The sequence below is a fragment of the Sabethes cyaneus genome, chromosome 3, assembly GCF_943734655.1.
Source record: "Sabethes cyaneus chromosome 3, idSabCyanKW18_F2, whole genome shotgun sequence".
Classification (NCBI taxonomy): domain Eukaryota; kingdom Metazoa; phylum Arthropoda; class Insecta; order Diptera; family Culicidae; genus Sabethes; species Sabethes cyaneus.
This window is the reverse complement of record NC_071355.1, coordinates 75503295-75524439: the sequence shown is the minus strand read 5'-3', so window position 1 is coordinate 75524439 and position 21145 is coordinate 75503295. Positions and strand designations below refer to the sequence as shown.

The 21145-nt window shown below is 43.6% G+C and overlaps 1 protein-coding gene across 1 annotated transcript in view; it reads right to left on the bottom strand.

Annotated features, from left to right (window-relative positions):
• Positions 1-6955: 6955 nt before the first annotated feature.
• LOC128743101 (synaptotagmin-11) overlaps positions 6956-21145 on the bottom strand; it is a 48902-nt gene continuing 34712 nt past the window's right edge. The window contains exons 2-3 of the mRNA XM_053839624.1: positions 19824-20484; positions 6956-7634 (exon numbers count right to left, since the gene is read on the bottom strand). Of these exons, the coding sequence (XP_053695599.1) occupies positions 6956-7634; positions 19824-20484 (1340 nt within the window). The remainder of the gene's footprint in view (positions 7635-19823; positions 20485-21145) is intronic.

The following is a 21145-nucleotide window of genomic DNA, read 5'->3' as shown; positions in this document are numbered from 1 at the left end:
GTTGAGCGTCTCGCACACGCAAATCGGCTTCAACCACGTTGGGCTCCTCTATTCTTGGTGCCGGTGGGGTTATTAAAGAGAACGGATTTCACTGCATAGTCGTCCCGCATTCTTGCGACGTAGCTAACCCGCCATAGCCTCCCAACTTTCGCCAGGTGAACGCCACTCTACGCTTCTCGTTTGTACTCCGTCAGAAAATAGTTCGCAGTACCTTTCGTTCAACTACGACAGATGCACGTATGTCTTCCATAAGCGTTTTGTACTTCGTCAGCTTTGTGTTGCTGTTTGAACGAAGCGTTTTCCAGTAGGAAAGTAGGTCCGACTTGTTGTCAGCGGTGACCAGAGATTCCAAATATGTGAACTCATCAGCCTGTTTCAGTTTATCACCGTAAATAATTACTGTCCGTGGGAGGCGAACGTTGTTCGTCGGAGCCTGCTTCTATCATATGTTTGGTTTTGCTCGTACGTCGTAGCCTCCGTTTTAAGTATGGTGTAGATTGCCTCCCCAGTCCAAAAGTTTCCAATAATGATGTCGAACTCATTAGCGAAAACTGGTTACCTTTGCGGGAGATAGTTCCTCTCGTTCCCACTCGACAGATCGCACAGTTAGCCTAGCATCCACTTTACGTCTGCCGTCGTAAAGTTTCAAGTGGTAGCATCGTTCGCGAAGCCCAGAAATTTCCTTCTTGCACTTGCTGAAAATGGCGCCTCTCGTTTCGATGCCACAAGTCCTAGTTGGACAATCTACAAAGTTACGGTAAATTTCTGCCTGCTTGTGATACCAACTGCAACTAGGGTATGAATCATCTCAGTGGAGAACCCAAGGTCGTTTCTTGATAGGGAAGATGGCGTCTGTCGTTGCCCATTAATACTACAAAAGCGGAGCTTACCCTGGGGATCTGTTTCCAGGTAAAGCTAGGCATTTGACGGAGATAAATCTACTGTGCTTTACCGTTACCCTAGGATTTGTGTGTCTGCACATCATACACATCACACTAAGAGCAGTGCACAACAGCATTGGTTCTAAAGCTCTACTAAGAATAACTAAGTAATTACGAATTGCACACTCTACAGCGAACAATGCCTCATAGCTTGCACATTGACTTTCAATCCGAATCAGCTTCTTCTCCTCAAAGAGACTGCTACATTCCAGGTGTTACAACCTTTGGAGGCGTTTGGGGTGGAATGAATATCGCCATCGAAGAGTTCGAAAAGGCACTAGATAATGTAGATCTGCAAAACATTTGGCGCTCAAACCAGATTACCAGATTACCGAAAACCCGAATTATTGACTCAAACGTTAAATCCGTACTGCTGTATGCTTGCGAATGAACTGCCTTCCAGTTGGCCTCGAGGTATGATGCTGGCCTAATAAGCCTCTGGGAGACTGGGAGCAACTGGGAGAGGCTCTTAGAGTCAATAGGATCGTAGCAACGGGCCCTGCAATTGTCCTGTACTCTAACAGCTCGCTACGAAGTCTGTCGTATAAATCCAGAAGGTCAAGTTACGATAACGGAATGTAGCATCTAGGCTTTGCTTTGTATGCCTGCGAAACGTGGTGCGTCTCAGCGGAAACAATGCAAAAACTGCAGGTATTTATTAATCGGAGCCTGCGATATATCATTCGTGCCTGGTGGCCTGACAACTGCCACTGAGGAACCACATCGTCGATGTCATGAACGGCCGATAGCAAACGAAATTCATGAACGTAGGTGGAAGTGGATCGGTCACACCTTAAGAAAAGGAACAAACTAGATCTGCATATAAGCACTCGGCTGAAATCCGCAAGTGTAGAAGAGGCAGACCTATACGCTCATGGCGACGCTGCTTAGCCAACGACATCAGGGCTGTAAACTAGAACCTAGCCTGGCGACAGGTAAAAGCCATCGCGGGTAACCGTCGGCAGTGGAGATCTCTGATTTCATCCCTTTGTTCTGCCGGACCAGCGGGCATGTACACATAAGTAAGTAACTAAGATCAGCTTCCCCGTTTTCATTCACAATTTGTAGCCCCGGTTATCGCACGACAGTTCAACTTGTCACCTGTAGATCGAGCAGATAATTCCATTCTTCCATTCCTGCTTTCAGCATCCAAAAAATTCTTACAACCAAACGTTGCAGACAAATGGCCAGCTCCGCTCCGAAGCTATTGTTCTCAGTCTATTTCTTGTTCTTCAGTTGATTGATGGCGTCCTTAACTGAAGTATTAGATGTGGGATAAACGACTCTTTTATAGAAGCGGAACTGAACGGTTCATGGTTCAGGTAAAATATGTTTCGCGAACCGAACTTCGTGTTACCTTCGGTACGTTCAAAGAACCTAGATTTTTTTCCGGATCCGCTTGAATATTCTTTTCTGCGAATTGATTCATTTGAACGCCGTTCGCTTGCTTCTTATCTTTGCCACCGCTACTAAGTTAATAATATGTATTTGATAATTATCCATTCTGTAAGTTACTGGTCAGCCTCTGCCGCGAGCGTTGCTGAGACTCCCTGAACAAGCCTCAGGGTCGGCACACTTTCTTAAACTATCTTCTTCTTCTTCTTCTTCTTCTTCTTCTTCTTCTTCTTCTTCTTCTTCTTCTTCTTCTTTTTCTTCTTCTTCTTCTTCAGCATAGAGCCGGGGTGGCTCGTGCTGTTTCAAGCAATCGTCTCCATTCAACTCGGTCTTGGGCCACTCGTCGCCAATTTCCTAGTCGTCTCAGAAGTCGCAAATCACTTTCGGCCTGGTCGAGCCTGGTCGTAGGGCCCCCTGTTCCTGGTGCCGGTGGAGTTGTTGAAGAGGACTATTTTCGTCGCACTGTCGGCCGGCATCCTTACGACGTGTCCGGCCCACCGTAGCCTGCTAACTTTCGCTAGATGTACGATGGGAGTCTCCCCAAGCAGTGCCTGTAGCTCGTGATTCATACGCCTCCGCCACTCTCCGCTTTCAGTTTGTACTCCGCCAAATATCGACTTTCCGCTCCTCCGTGTCCTCCGTGAGCAGCGTCACGGCTTCAAGTCCATAAAGAACTACCGGTCTAATAAGAGTTTTGTACATTGTTAGCTTCGTGCGGCGGCGAACGCTTCCTGATCGTAGCGTTTTACGAAGGGCAAAGTAGGCCCGATTTCCTGCTTGGCTGCGCCGCTGGATCTCCTTACTAGTGTTGTTGTTCGCGGTCACCAGCGATCCTAAATACACGAACTCCTCTACCACTTCTAGTTCGTCGCCGTCAACGGTTACCGTCCGTGGGAGGCGCGCGTTTGTTTCCTTTGAGCCTCTTCCTTTCAAGTATTTGGTCTTCGACGCATTTATTTTTAGCCAATTCTCCTAGACTCCGCTTTCAGTCTGGCATAGATTGCCTCCGCCGTCGCAAAGTTCCTGGCTATGATATCGAAGTCATCTGCAAAGCCTAGAAGTTGGCTACCCTTGGTAAAAATCGTGCCTCTCGTTTCGATGCCCGCTTGTCGGATCACCCCCTCAAGAGCGATGTTGAACAGCATGCAGGATACACCGTCACTTTGTCTCAACCCTCGCCGCATCTCTAAGGGACTCGAGAGTGTCCCAGAGATGCGTACGAAACACATCACTCGATTTAGTGTAGCTCTGATCAGTCGCGTCAGTTTGTCCGGAAAACCGTATTCGTGCATCATCTGCCATAGCTTGAAATCAATAAAGATGTGATGCGTGGGCACGTTGCACTTCCGACATTTCTGCAAGATCTGTCGGACAGTAAAAATTTGGTCCGTAGTTGCGCGAGCCTCTTAAACTATCTAACCTGGATTTTCTTCTGCAGGGCCCCTTTTCTTCACCATCGCAGCCTGTACCACCTTTTCAACTTTCCAGCAATCGCGGTCGCCCGCGATCGCCGCTTCCAGCGTGGATACACGTCGAAACTCTTAACCAGCGACGTATGTCGCTAATTGCGTTTGAATTCCATATAAACTATCGTTTTTACAGCGCAAGTAGAATACAAACAGGCATTCGCGTTCACACAGTCACAATTGATTTGCAGTCCTTCTCCAAATCCTGATTACAGCGTCATAAAAGTACACACGAAAGAAACTGAACGATGAAACGCACCAATCGCACAAGGTAGTCATTTGGGACCGTTGATCTTCCTGCTCTACTTCAATGAAGTCAACCATGTACTTAAAGGTCCTCGTTTATCCTTCGCGGACGATTTGAATACAATTTGTTGCGTTTTGCTCCAAGATTGATACAATTTGTCTTCAACGAGAGTTTGACATCTTTATGACTTGGTGCAAGCTGAACTGCGGTTCAGACGCTCATCAATCCTGAAAAATACTGTCGACCAGGTGAAGGATCTCGGCGTTACGGCATATTTTCTACATCGTGGACAAGGCACCCAATAGATTGCGAATTGTTTTCCGCATTGCTAAGGGCTTTTATGATGCAACTCCACTCGTCCATTTGACTCTCGAATACGGTTCCAGGTCGGTGAGTTGGTGCAACGCCGTTTCTTGCGCTGTACTCTCCACTTGCGAAGTTACAACAATCGATGCCGATTAATCCACTTGGACACGATGCAGATACGAAGGAACATGGCAAGAACGCTGTTTGCCGTCAATACGTTACAGAGAATAATCGATTGTCCGGTCATTCCTGGGGCGATTGATCTGAACGTACCTCCCAAGGTACTGCGAAATAACTCGATGCTCAGAATACCATTTCAACACACGAACTACGTACGTACGTTCTTCCACAAATGACGACTAAGAACATTGTTTGTCCCCAAGTGAATTCTATGACTGTAATTGTTATTAGTTTAAGTTACTCAACCATCATTGGGCCAATAGTCTATTGATGTCGACATAATAAATAAATACTAAATAAATACTGTTACCACATATTTAAATCCTGCAGGTAACCTTTAATCGATTGATGTACGGTTTCCTAAAATACGAATTTCAGTTTTTTCAATGAAGCCGTAAAAGAGTGGTAGCAATTATATATATTGACGTGGCTTTCAACGTTAGCCACCGTTCAGATTTGTTAAATGTCAAGGTTAATATATTGACATAATGGAACATTGTAATGTACATAAGTTTTAAGCTACCTGACGTTCGTGATTTTAATTGGAACGAATTTGCTTTTAATGTTAGCCATGCCTTGTAACCAATTTTCAAACATATGTTAAATACTTCTTTTAATTTTTTTTTGCGCGTGTTATGGTGCTCATTTTGAATTTATAATTATGTCTGCCGTAATTTCATTTTAATGAAAAAATTGATTTGGAATTTCAGCAAACAACTTTTCAGTTTGGGTTTTACTTTTGCCTTTCCCTTTTTTTATTTTGCGTGGCATGAAACATTAGAGATTCTTCTTTGTTTAGCGGTGTGGGCGTAGTGGAGCATTGAATGATAAATTCTATGCTAGAAAACAATTTTGCTGACGAAAATTATTTACAAAAGTATTGGTGGTAAAATAAAAATTACCTTCCACCTCTATGAACAGACAATGGTAAACGACTGCTCCTGCTTTCGCATTTCATTCACCTCCTGTCTTATCCACTTTATATTTCTGTCGTAACAACCACGCGCTTTGATGTCATAACGGTAGTCAGTCATTACTAAGTATAATTTTCTGCTGTCAATAAGTTATCTTTAAATCTGTGTATGTTTATAATATCATCATACCGGTTACCACATTAAACTTATTACTAATTGTTATTATACATCTATGCAATGAGTATCAGAAAGTTTCTTTTATTCTCTTTATACTTCTGGTTTGTTACTAACTGTTTCCCTCTACAGAGAAGTACATTTTCGTTATGTCTGTTTTTAATTATTACAATTTCACTCCACATTTATCAACGTGTGTGTATGTGATTTCAATTGAACTGTCACAGTTTGTCACGTGTGGCCGTGATAACAGGCGAAGAACCTTTCTTTTCCGATTGCAATAGGTTGTGCACTTTAAAAACATATTACGTACACCGCTGTGTAATTAATTGCTTTAAGCAATTGATTTTAATCGATCCTTTCAGAGCACACACAAGTTTGAACCTGTAAAGGCTAACAGGAAGCTCATATTGCATTGGTTTTGAACCAAATAGTTGGAATACTTCGAATACAGAACACACACGGGGTGTCCTATTGGGATGACAATACTCTCATCGTTCCTGTCAAAAATCTTGCAACTACTTCAGTCCATAACCAAAGGAATATGAGGACTTCGACTTCGGTTTTCAAATCTCTGATACGAAAATACCGTGCCCATGTTCGTTTTAGTGTCATTTTTTACTTGATAATAGTTTCAACATGAGCACACCGATATTCTAGCAGATAATGTTTAAATATGCATAGCAAAAAAAGGGTGCTGCCTTCGAAACTTTGAGACTTTTTCTCTGCTCTTAAACCTTACGGTAACGTCTATATTTAGCTCTCATTTTGTTTTTTGTTTTGTTCTGCTAACTATTTGCTCATATTCATGAAATAGTGCACTTAGCATGACAGCTACATTACTTAACTGTATTTCATTCAGATTTTTTATTTTATCAAGTTATACCGTTGACTTCAGTTTGAATTGAAAATGCCTGCATTATTGATACAGTTTTATGCGTTGAATCTTATTGAAGCTTGTCTCATGTTATTGGTCTATATTTTCAAACTACAGAAGCTTTATTCGTTAGGTGATTCCAGTCATTTGTTAATTATTTTTAATTTGCGTAAATCGCTCTGTAATACAGAGATTAATTATCAGCAACATTACTTTACTAATAAGTTGTGACAAATGAGCCTTCTGAATGCATAAATTTTTGAAAATTATCAAACGTTTGTATTTGAACAGAAATTAGGTTCAAATTATGACATTTTTGATAGCCAAACAAGAAATATTTCATCAATCGTTGAATTCACTGTGTAGCATCACTTTGAATATCAATTAAACGTCAACACTTGTTCAGATGCTGCAAAACAATAAAACTACCTCGGAACGTTATCGATGCTCCCCGCTTACTCCCTTAATTTGTGCCAGTCGGCAATCTGTCGGCGGGGCGAATTGCACACCTCCTTCCAGTGATTCAATGCCGACCCTGTACTACGTGGCCCGCCCAGTTCCAGCCGGCCGATAACTTCGTTCTTCGTTACCCGGTCCCAATCGAGCAGCATCAGTTCGAGCGAAACGCCTTCCAACGTAGCTCCGGTTCCCTCCGTAGACGGGATGTCGAACGCGAAACTCTCGTTGAACACCGGACTGAGCGTCCGCTTCTTGACGTGCGTTTTCTTCTTCGCGATTCGCTGTCCATTGTACAGAAGGTAGATCTTAACGTACGGGTCAGCCAGTCCCGTCACGTCCATCCGCGGGAGGTTGCGAGCTTTCAGCAAAACAACGGTCAATCTCGCGGCGGCCGGTTGCCAGCAAAGGGAAATCAACAGTTCACCACGGCCTTGGGCACGTATCTTCAGACTCCGCGGTTGAATTTCACGGCTCAGAGCTACCTGTTGATTCTCGATCTGGTGCAGGTCGATTCCGCTTAGTGGACACACCACTTCGCCAATGACATCATCTCGGCTGTAACGATCGAAACTGAGCACAACGAAGTGCAGCGACATGCCGGCCAGCTCGTTCAGTGTTAATCCATAGAAAGTAAAGTCTTCATCATACACCGGATTGCGAGTATTGCGGACGACTCTGAAAGTAAAAGGTTAAATAAATATCAATTGCAAATCTAATGTTATTTCAGTAAGGCAAAGTTTATCAGCTGTAATCAGTGAGTTTGCAATTACAGAAGAAAGTATTTGGCCCACGCAGCATAATTTAGACGTTTCCAACCGGCAAGCCACGGCTGTTTGGAGCAAGAATCAAAAATACCTACCTTCGCACCCAAAGGCAACAAGTAGAATGTTTTATCGTTTACATTTGCCGGCGTTCTTCAAAAATTTACGTAGAAAGTTTTCCAGACAGCAGTAATCAGTGACGCAATCTCCATCGATTGTTGCTGTTGCTGTCGTACACAACCCAAGCATACAAAAATGTGCTTTATTGCCATATATTGGATAGATTAACGTGCTTTTAAAATAAACGTGAAAAAAAATTTTTTTTTTTTGAGGCTTTCATGCTACTAATAACGTTGATGTAACGGGCAGCATCATAAGAAGATTGTGATCAAACCAATAATTATTTTTCCAAGAAAATGCATTCAAAAGAAGTTCAAGTTTTGATTTTCAAGCAAAAATAATTATCTGGACGAGCACCAGGTGAGAGGTAATCCATTTTTAGATTTTCATGCTAACGCAACGCTTTATTCGAATGGATCAGATCTGATCGAATGTATTACAAAATGCAAATAAAAGCATGTAAACTACCCACAGACATTATTTTAGGTAAATTATTTTGTTTTAGATGTCTCTTTTATCAAAACTGAAGATGACTTAAGTTTGCGAAATAATTTTAGTCGCAATTTCCATGAATTCTTGTTTTTGACAGATGATAACTCTTGAACGCATGGTCAGAAAGTTGTAATGTTGGTGCCAAAATGTTAAGAAATCTATTCTGGATACATTTTTCATATTTTGTATTTAAAACAAATTTCTTATGTGGCTATGAAGGCTGGTAAACGGCTGAATAATGAGTACCGTCGGTACCTTGCGCATCTGTAGGCATAAAATAGAACCCACAGTGGTTCCCAGCCTCTTATTCAGTAACTCCTATCCCTACCTCCGCGTGGTGCCAGCTGGGATTCGACCAACCTTGGTGGAGATCGGGTAGCCAACTCCGGTGAAAGCCAAGGTCGTATGCTGACAGGCAAAGAGGGCTCTTTCGAGCTTCATAGGTCCTCTAGCGAAACAGGGGGTGGTGTGGCAAGCTTTGCAAGCCGGCGGAAAATCATGGACGAGAACAGTTTCCCCAGGAAGCTCATCAATCTGATCAAATCTACGATGGATGGTACACAGGGCTGTGTTCGGATTTCGGGTGGAACGTCAAGTTCATTCGAATCACACAGCGGGCTTCAAGTTGATGGTCTCTCATACCTGCTGTTCAACATAGCACTATAAGGTGTTATGAACCGAGCGGATATCAACACGCGGGGCAAGATCTTCAACAAATCTAGTCAATTCGTCTGCTTTGCCGATGACAAGGGTATTATCAGCAGAACTTCTGTGGCGATGGCAGAACAGTACACCAGAATAAAGCACGAAGCAGAAAAGATTGGGTTAAAGGGAAATACGTCTAAAACAAAGTACATGCTGGCCAGCGGAACCGAGGTCGAACGACACCGCTTGGGCAGTAGTATATTGATCGACGGCGATGAGTTTAAAGTAGTCGATGAATTTTTCTACCTTGGCTCACTGGTAACGGCGGACAATGATACCAGCCGTGAGATTCGTAGTCGTATTATCAGCGGAAGTCGTGCTTACTATGGGCTCCACAAGCAATTGCGGTCGAGCAGACTAAGTCCCCGTACAAAGTGCACCCAGTACAAGACGCTTATTAGACCGGTTGTTCTCTACGGGCATGAAACATGGGCAATGCTCGAGGAGGACCTGCGAGTGCTCGGAGTTTTCGAACGACGAGTGCTAAGAACGATCTTCGGCGGCATACAGGAGAACGGAGTATGGAGGCGGAGGATGAACCATGAACTCGCACAGCTCTATGGCAAGCCCAGTATCCAGAAGGTGGCTAAAGCTGGACGGATACGATGGGCAGGGCATGTTGCAAGAATGCCGGACAACTACCCTGCAGAGATGGCGTTCGCCTCAAATCCGGTAGGAACAAGACGACCAGGAGCGCAGCGAGCAAGATGGTTAGACCAGGTGGAGCGAGATCTGGCGGAGAGTACTCGGTGTCCCAGGAATTGGAGAGCGGTAGCCCTCAACCGAGTTACATGGAGAAATTTTGTTCAACAGGCGTCTTAGGACGGCAAGCCACCTAAGTAAGAAAGTAAGCATCCAAAAGAAAGCAACGATCTTCAGCAAGAGTAGCCAACTTCTAGCCATTGCAGACGACTTTGATATCATTAATAGAAATCTTGGGAGGGTGTCAGGCTGCCAGACTAAAAACGGACACTAGGGGGTTTGAGTTACAGATCATTGCATCGGACAACAAATATATTGTAGGAAGAGGCTTCAAAGAAAACAATGTTTGTCTCCCACGGACTGTGACTATTGAGGGCGAACTGGAAGAGGTTGATGAGTTCATATATTTGTGATCTCCGATTACCACCGACAATAATACGAATAAGAAGATTCAACGATGCATTTAAGCTAGAAGTCGAGCCTACTTTTCCCCCGCAAGATGCTTAGATCTAGGAGCATACGCCATCGCACAAGGCTGATGATGTAAAAAAACGCTAATCGGACTGTACGGACTTGAGACAGCAAGTTTGCTGTCATACGCCATATTTGAAAGAAGGATGTTGCGGACTATTTTTGGCGGAGTACAAACGGAAAGCGGAGAGTGGCGTAGACGTATAAACCACGAGACTACGTCGTACACCAGACGAAATTTGAGGGACTACGGTGGGCCGGCCACGTCGCAAGGATGGCAGAGGACTGCGCAGTGAAATCCGTTCTCTTCAAGAGCCCCACCGGTACCAGGAATAGAGGGGCCCAACGTGCTAGATAGCTCGACCAAGTTTAAGCCAACTTGTGTATGTCGAGACGCGCAACGAATTGGCGACGAGTAGCCCAGGATCGAATACAGTGAGGGGAATGCTTTTTTTTTTTTTTTAGAATGGGATTTGACTACTTTGTCCATTAATTTGAACTTTTGTAGAGGGGAATGCTTGATACAGCAAGAGTCACCAAAAGTGCACACACACACACACACACACACACACACACACACACACACACACACACACACACACACACACACACACACACACACACACACACACACACACACACACACACACACACACACACACACACACACACACACACACACACACACACACACACACACACACACACACACACACACACACACACACACACACACACACACACACACACACACACACACACACACACACACACACACACACACACACACACACACACACACACACACACACACACACACACACACACACACACACACACACACACACACACACACACACACACACACACACACACACACACACACACACACACACACACACACACACACACACACACACACACACACACACACACACACACACACACACACACACACACACACACACACACACACACACACACACACACACACACACACACACACACACACACACACACACACACACACACACACACACACACACACACACACACACACACACACACACACACACACACACACACACACACACACACACACACACACACACACACACACACACACACACACACACACACACACACACACACACACACACACACACACACACACACACACACACACACACACACACACACACACACACACACACACACACACACACACACACACACACACACACACACACACACACACACACACACACACACACACACACACACACACACACACACACACACACACACACACACACACACACACACACACACACAATATGAATGTATAACAGTGTAAATACTGGAGAAGAAAATCAGAGAAGATTCGCTACCATCGTACTCTGAGAGACTGAGCACAATTCCAACTGTGGGGATCTCTCAGCGGATAAGCCAATACACAGCACCGACACTGCACTCAATTACCAAAAGTACCCTGTGTTAACAGGACTCATACGAATTGTGAGTCTCGGTATAAGGATTTGCCTTGCCAGCCTCTATTGACGGTGATTCCACTGCAAGGCGACACATCGTTTACTCAATCCTCAAATTAGCGTTTGCACTCCATTTTGGAAGCGGTTCACAACAGCGTCTGATCCGAAAACGGACGGCTGAGTCAAGAAGTCAAGCGGGCTTCAAATGGTGAGTTGACAACCTGGAAGGAGCGTCAAACACAGCTCTGGTCCTCACAAGCTCCCGCCTCACGCCTCCACGAGTCATATGATACCAAATGCGGCGTAGCCTGGGCAATGTTGTCAATCTGACAATAGCGAAGTGAGGAGGTGCGACGCGAATACTGGCGCGGTAACCATAGCATGGCGGTAGAGGAAATGCTTCGTCAAACACGAGCGTCTGTTCACCAAGGAGGTGCGGCTCAAACAGCGTCTGTTCTCCATGTTAGGGGCGGCTGATTATTATACTCGTCCTTGTGCCAGCAGGAACTCTAAACAGTGCTGTGCACGATGGTCCTCCGGCGAGACAGGGGGTTAGGGGCAGGCCCAACAAGCCGCCCTGGAAAACTAAAAGTTACCAACAACGAAGAAGAAAATAGGGATCGGAACAATCGGCGTCGACCCACGCGACGAAATAAGGACTACGATTGGAAACTCGGGACATGGAATTGCAAATCGCTCGGCTTCCCGGGTTGCGATAGGATAATATATGATGAATTACATCCCCGAAACTTCGAAGTCGTAGCACTGCAGGAACTTTGCTGGACAGGACAGAAGGTATGGAAAAGCGGGCATCGAGCGACTACTTTCTACCAGAGCTGTGGCACCACCAACGAGCTGGGAACCGGCTTTATAGTACTGGGAAAGATGCGCCAGCGTGTGATTGGTTGGCAACCGATCAACGCAAGGATGTGCAAGTTGAGGATTAAGGGCCGTTTCTTCAATTACAGTATCATCAATGTGCATTGCCCACACGAAGGGAGACCCGATGACGAGAAGGAGGCGTTCTACGCGCAGCTGGAGCAGGTGTATGATGGCTGTCCGCGACGGGACGTGAAAATCGTCATCGGTGACATGAACGCGCAGGTAGGACGGGAAGCTATATATAGACCGGTAATCGGGCCAAACAGCCTGCATGCCGCAACGAACGACAACGGCCAACGATGCGTAAATTTTGCAGCTTCCCGCGGAATGGTAGTCCGAAGTACCTTCTTCCCCCGCAAAGATATCCACAAGGCCACCTGGAGATCACCAGACCAACGAATAGAAAACCAAATTGACCATATTCTAATCGACGGTAAATTCTTCTCTGATGTTATAAACGTTCGCACCTACCGCAGTGCGAATATAGATTCGGATCATTTCCTAGTTGCAGTTTGCATGCGCTCAAAACTCTCGACGGTGCATAACACGCGTCGAAGTCGTACGCCGCGACCCAACATCGAGCAGCTACGAGTCACCGGAGTTGCCCAGGAATACGCGCGGCAGCTGGAAGCAGCGCTACCAACGGAAGAGCAACTTGGCGCAGCAACTCTTGAAGATGGTTGGAAAGGCATTAAGACCGCCATCGGTAGCATTGCACTAGCGGCACTAGGTACAATGAATCCGAACCGAAGAAACGATTGGTTCGACGGCGAATGCGAGCAATTAGTGCAGGAGAAGAATGCAGCACGTGCGAGGATGCTGCAATACCGTACGAGGGCGAATGTGGATCGATATAAACAAGCACGGAACAGGCAAAACTCAGTCTTCCGGAGGAAAAAGCGCCAACAGGAAGATCGGGATCGCGAGGCGATGGAAGAACTGTACCGTGCTAACGATAAACGGAGGTTCTACGAGAAGTTAAACCGCTCGCGCAAAGGCCATGTGCCGCAGGCCGATATGTGTCGAGACTCAGACGGTAATCTTCTCACGAACGAACGTGAGGTGATCGAGAGGTGGAAGCAGTATTATGACGAGCACCTTAACAGCGATGTAGCTGAACATGGAGGTGACGATATGGCAATAGATCTTGGAGCACGTGCAGAAGACGACAGAATACCAGCCCCTGACCTCCAGGAGGTAGCAGAAGAGATCGGTCGGCTGAAGAACAATAAAGCGGCTGGGGCTGATCAGCTACCCGGCGAGCTGCTGAAACAAGGCCTACAAGGTACTCTCCCAACTTTTATGTCGTCGACTATCACCATTTGCAAAGGAGTTCGTGGGGCAATATCAAGCGGGATTCATGGGTGCCCGTGCCACCACGGACCAGATTTTCGCGCTTCGGCAAGTGTTGCAGAAATGTCGCGAATACAACGTGCCCACGCATCATTTATTCATCGACTTCAAATCGGCGTACGACACGATCGATCGAGATCAGCTATGGCAGATTATGCACTACTACGGATTTCCGGATAAACTAACGCGATTGGTCAAGGCGACGATGGATCGAGTAATGTGTGTTGTTCGAGTATCAGGGGCAGTCTCGAGTCCCTTTGGATCTCGAAGAGGGTTACGGCAAGGTGATGGGCTTTCATGTTTGCTGTTTAACATCGCTTTGGAGGGTGTGATAAGAAGAGCGGGTATAGACACGAGTGGCACGATATTCACGAAGTCCGTCCAGCTTCTTGGTTTCGCTGACGACGTTGACATCATTATACGTACCTTTGAGAGGATGGCGGAAACGTACATCGGACTGAAAGCTGAAGCCAAACGGATAGGACTTGTCATTAATGTATCGAAAACAAAATACATGAAAGGAAGAGGTTCTAAAGAAGTGAATGCTGACCTCCCTCCCCGAATTCATTTAGACGGTGATGAAATCGAGGTGGTAGAAGAGTTCGTGTATCTGGGCTCACTGGTTGCCGCAGACAACGACACCAGCAGAGAAATACAAAGACGCATTATGGCAGGAAATCGTGCCTACTTTGGACTCCGTAGGACGCTGCGATCGAACAAAATTCGCCACCGCACGAAGTTAACAATCTACAAGACGCTGATTAGACCGGTAGTCCTTTACGGCCATGAGACATGGACTATGCTCGTGGAGGACCAACGCGCCCTTAGTGTTTTCGAACGGAAGGTGTTGCGCACCATCTACGGCGGAGTGCAGATGGAAGACGGAACGTGGAGGAGGCGAATGAACCATGAATTGCATCAGCTGCTTAGGGAACCACCCATCGCTGCCACTGCAAAAATCGGTCGCCTGCGATGGGCTGGGCATGTCGTGAGGATGTCGGACGACTGCCCGGTTAAAAAAGTTCTCAATAACGATCCGACTGGAACGAGACGGCGGGGCGCGCAGCGAGCAAGATGGATCGATCAAGTGGAAGGCGACCTGCGGACCCTACGTAGACTACGTGGCTGGCGAATTGCGGCCATGGACCGAGTAGAATGGAGACGACTTCTTCGTACAGCAGAGGAAACCACGGCCTGGAGCTGATTAAGTAAGTAAGAGTCAAGAAACATATTACCTCGCGCGCTAAAGCCAAGGTGCCAACACCATTACAAGACTTTGTAGCGTGACCCTAGAAAGACAAACAACACAAAGTCTAGGTACTACTTGCCGTTTTCAAAACTTGAGCTTCTGTTTTTATTCAACAGACTTCGCAGCCAGCTGTTAGAGTACAGAACGATTGTATGGTTAGAACTATAGTAGTTAGCAGACTCTAACAGCCTCTGTTAACTAAGATTCTAACATCGGCTTGTTAGACAAGCGTCGTACCTCAAGATCATCAGGGAGGGTCCTAGTAAAGCAACTTATCTCAATATAATCACTCCGAACAACAAAGAAAATTGTACTCAGAACATTAGGTGTAGACCCAAGCAATGAAATGAAGAATCATAACGGAAGGTTGTACCTGGAACTGCAAATCGCTGAATTTCATCGGTTGCGACAGAGTGCTCAAGCAGTTAAAGCCCCGAGAGTTTGGCATTATAGCACTGTAGGAGCAAAGTGTTGGGGCCTCCAACAAGCTAAGAAGAGGCTTTTTAATGTTGGGAAAAATGGTAGATCGCATGATGAACTAGAACGAAGGCCAGTTGAGGATGAGCGGCCGTTTTCTTTAATTACAGCATCATTTAACGCGCACTGCCGCACAAAAGTGTTCTTCACGCACCTGGAAGTAACACACCACGACTGTTAGCTACGAGACAATAAGATTGTCGTCAGAAATATGAACGCCCAGTTCGTTTGGGAAGTTATATAGGGTAACGACCCCAGAAATCGCCCCTTTTATCAGGTTTTTATGTTGTAAAATGAATAAATCGCCATATTATTATAAAATCAGCCCTAAACTCAGACAAGTATGACTATATATTAATAATCTATTTATTTTGGCCAAACGGAATAATGAAAACTCAAATTTGATAGCAAAAGACTCAATTTTGAGCAGGAACCTCTAATACCACATTTCGCCCATAGCGATCCAAAATTCGTCCCCCATGTGACCCAAATTTCGCCCACTTGTTATTTGTTGCAAATTGTCCAAATAAACTCAATTATTTTGTTAGAATTGTTGTTACTATTATTTAACGTTAAGATTATGTCTATCCAGTGCTTAATATGGCAATCAATTTGTATCAGGAATTCGTTAAATGTAAATCTAAATTGAAATGAACTGATCACCTCCTGATACCTGATGCGGTAAAACTAAAAAATACAGAGAAGGTGAGTTTTTACTAAATGTTTATTTTCATTGCAGTAAAATAAGGCTTGTGATACTCGTCCAAGATATTTAAAATGAATGGTCCTGCTGGTTCTTTTTCTGGTCATTTTTTGAATTCATTGATATGTGGGCGAATAAATACAATTCAGTGCATACGGAATGGCACAATGTTTATTTTGATAGTTTAAATAACCTTATAGGGTAGATGATCCATTAGTTGCGCCACTAAGAACAATATAACTTCATTTTGCTTGTTTATTGAGCTATATGCTTCAATTAATGCTTGTGGGATATAAATTTATCAAATACAAGGTATTTGTCACAAGGCAAGACAATTGCTTTCCTTGTACGAGAAGCTTTATAAAGAAAAAATGAATTTTCCGATTCAATTATATTGTACCAACAGTTGCGCTAATGTTTCCTTAATTAAGTTTGATGTTCCTGTAATTGTGTTATTCCATATACATTGCTAGGTTGCTAAGTGAAAAAACATCGTAGCAAAACTATAGATGAGCGCCTATAGTTGTGCGTTCCAACTGCGCGTTAGATTTTGGAAAATTGGCATTTTAGCAAATAATGCTTTAATTTTAAATGGTGTAGTCTAACTACCAATACTTCTAAAAGCCTGTTTTATATAATGAATGTAATGGTTTTATCTAAAATGCTAAGGTGACGAAAATATGCATTAATAATGAATAGTGGAGCAACTATTGGTACTACCACAACTATTGGATCAACTACCCTATAATGATTTACTGTGAAAAAAATTGTTTAGTAAATCACTGTCTGTAAATGGGTATGCCGGTTTACTGTATTAAATATTCCAGCAACTGGGAAGCATACCCATCTTACCTACTCAACTAGGAATACTAGGATATTTTTTGACATAACTTGAAATTCTTAGCTAGCATTTTTGGTTAGACCGGGTTTGTAATGCTAAGATATTAGAGATTTCATAATATTATCGAAATATTCTATTTTATCACCACGATTATTTCTTTGTTGTCTGCATTGCACTTTAAATACTTTTCAAAGGCTTATCCATCATAACAATTTTTTGCTCTTATCTGCTTTAAAATAGTAGACGGTTTTTTCGCGTGATTTTCCAATAGTCAGATTTATTCTCATGACAAGAAAGATTGTGATTTTTGAGAATATTATGCACGTCTTACTAATTCGTGCGGTTTTAATCTTATTATCAATTTAGATGTCGATTATTGCTAATTCAACATTTCGTTTGGTAAAAATCCTTATAAGCCCATGTTTAGAAGGTAATTCTTTTGTTAAATGAATTCAAGTGAAGATATGATGTGCTTTCTGCATCAAAATATTATTTATTCGATACTTTTACTCACCATTTTGATAAACGTAAATCAGCGAGCAAACTAATCGATTGTGACTTGCCTTTGTTTATGTGTGGCATATTTGTAAATGTTTGATAGATGAGGGCGAAAACTGGTTCCAGCAGTAAGTTCGGTTAAGTATATACAGATTCGACCGGGGCGAATTTTGGGACTCATGATTTACAATACCCGGTTTTCGCCCAGTGCATTTATGTTCTATTTTCAGCAGAATTACGATAAAATATTAAAATAAAAGCACAATTATGACATTTGAATCAGATATAACCAAATTGATGCTAAAAAAGTGCAAGGAGATACGATTTTTCGTTACTTTTCCGCAATTTTATTTTGCGTGCTCGTTCTTGAGAATGGAAAAATCGCGTCTTAAATACAATACCTATTTTTAAAACCACAATTAATCATAAAAATAAATAAAACAACACAACGAATTCTATTCAAATAACTGAAAACTGAGTTAAATTGAATATAAATTAGACTAACAACTTAAAATTCAACTATGTATTGAGTTAAATCACGGGAATACCAATAAGAGGGCGAATTCTGGGTGGGGGCGAATTGTGGGGTTCTTACCCTATAGATCAGAGACTACTTTCTTTCTTCGCAAAGATATACACAAGGCCATCTGCAAATCGTCTAATCAACGAACAATAAATCAAATCAACCATATTCTCATCGATGAGGTCCGGGTATTCACCAACCACCCTACCAAATTACATTGTCTGCCACCAATAGCCCGAGGATTTCTATGGAATTGCTAAGCGGACTTCATAAGAGTCCACGCCACTACGGACTAAATTTTTAACTAGGCAGATGTATGAGCCGACACAAGGAGGCTCCAGTTTCGGTCACTTACGCTCATTTGAAATTATCGCCTCATAGAAACAAAATCTGTAAAAGTCAGGAATTGGACTTTTGTAGAGCTGGTTATAATCTACAACCTTTCCAGCTGTTTGAAAAGTAAAATGCTACTAATAATCAGTTGATTAGAGGACTGTTTAAAGTCTTACTCATTCGATACTCAACAATTGTAAAATGTTGACCGACAGATACCTAATAGCGTTTTGATTTTTCTTCATTTTGAATTCGGCTTAACTTTCAATTTTAAATTAACAAAACATAAAATAGTTGTAATTCTTATTCAAAATGTCCGAATATCCCTGTAGCTAGAATATTTAGGTGGAAAATATGAATGGCACAGACGTAATAAATATCCGTTCCGCTTCTTTCATTGGCATTCCAAGCACCGCGAACTTTGCCAGCACCGTGTGAGATGCTAGAACCCACCGTCAAATCCCACTCGTCAGGTAAATCAAGGTCTATTTTTGGAACCAACCTTCAATGGATTATTCTCATTGGATGAATGGGTGTTTTGTTACCGGCTAAAGGAAGGCAGGCACATTACAAGCCCCACGTGTATCCTCTGAATGAAACCAACATCAAGTGGGTGTCGGCATGTTTCATTGACGCCGTCGCATGTATAAACGAAAAGCTTATCGAAATTAGCTATAACAGCTTCATATTAATCATGTTAATAATCTTTTAGAATTCTAAGTATTTTAAAAAATTACAACCTAGTTTGAAGACCACCAGCAAACGAAAAATACCTTTCAGTTCAGGTGATGCACTTTTATTGCGCATTTGCAACCCTAAAAATAACCATCGTTTGCCTGCCCGGGGTTGGCCTGATTTTGTAATTTTTCACGACAGAAAAGTGTAGCTTGCGAGAAGCCCGGTCTGGCGCTTTTCCAACACAGCGCTGGCGCTGCTGTCATTGCTTCTTTCTAAAGATGGGGGCGGACGAACCGTGAACTGGGCAGCTTTCACTGATACCTATAGGATGAAAGATTTTTCTCCATAGGTACTGAAGCAACGAATGTAATGGTACGGTAAATGAGGGTATGTGTTCTGTTTTAAAAGCATTTAAAATTCTTTGTACTAAAATAAACTGCACAGCTATTATTGGAAAAGTAATTACACTGATAACTGGTTTGCATAGCAATTTTCTTAACAGTCTATGGGGCAAACCACGAAGCATAAATGATAATGGAAGTCACTGTGACACCCACAACACTTTGCTGAATGAATGAAAACCTACCTTGTCTTGACTTTATGTTGCTTATCGGGTAGCAGCTGCAGTTTCACGTATGGATCCGTAGCTGTTTGCTTTACGTTCCCGTTGCCATTGCACAGTGGTCCACCGGACGGATCCGATCCACTGGATGAGTTATGATTCTTTCCCGGCAATCCTCTGCAGCGAACCACAGAAACGACCAGCGCATTTCGATCAGCCAAATAGCGTAACTTAAATACAATTGAGCCCAGCTTCCCGTACTCGGTTTCGTTCTCATTCCCATCCACAGTATCACCATCCGGCGATTTGGGCTCCAGGTGGCTCTTTTTGGGTGTTAATTCATTTTCCTCGCTGTACTTGGTGGTGGTCGTTGTGATGGTTGCCGTCGGGTTAGTCGGTATACAGCTCTGTTCCGTGGGCGACTGAGCCGGCAGGTGCCCTCCCGGTGGGGGTTTGATGCCCGTGGGCGAGGGTGACTTTTTCAGATATTGCGGAGGCTGACCGCTCGGAGACCGTACCGCCCGGGGCGGTCGCGGGGGCTGGAATGGAAGTGAGGATACCTCGTGTCCGGCCTTCTTTTTCTGTCGACGGAAACGCCTAGCACAAAAACAAGCCGTGACTGCTAGGATCGCAGCCGCTGTTAATCCGAGCACCGCTGGCACCACTGAAATTAACACAACATAATCTATACATAAATAGGATCGATAGTTTGCACTATAATTGATTGATCTTAATCTTTGCATATGTTGCGGTAAGTAGCGGTAAAGGAGCAACTGTAAAGAACGGCTGGTAGTGAAGCAAACCGTGGACCGTCGACGACATTTCACACTCAATCAGAATGGCGTAGAATTAAACGACCAAAAAGGAACGTGATGAATATCAGAGATAAAACGTGATTGTCTATCGTCTTTCCGCCTTCAAAGGCAGCATTCAATATCGTAAATGTGAATTGAAAAAGGAGCCTCTTCAGCGTACTACCGCATTACGATAATGGTACGATCATTAAACGACAAACAAATGGATTCCTTATCGATGCTTGAGAGTAGCTCAGGGACCTTTTGAGTTAACCTGCATTGTTCCAAGTAGTGTCCCTTTTCTTTCGGATGGAATTGTGCTCTTTTGTAAGTTTACTGGGAGCATATTCAAAACAAAAGTTATATATTATAGGTATTTTTTCTGTTCTGATAAACGAAAAAGGTGAAGTGAGAATAGTTTCATGAATAGAAGTTTTATTATAAGCATAAAACTGATTTTGAAATTCCACAAATCAATGACCCGTATTTGAACTTTAGAACATATTCTACACTGTTAAAAATTTAAGAACAAAATGTCGGGTTTGATATTTT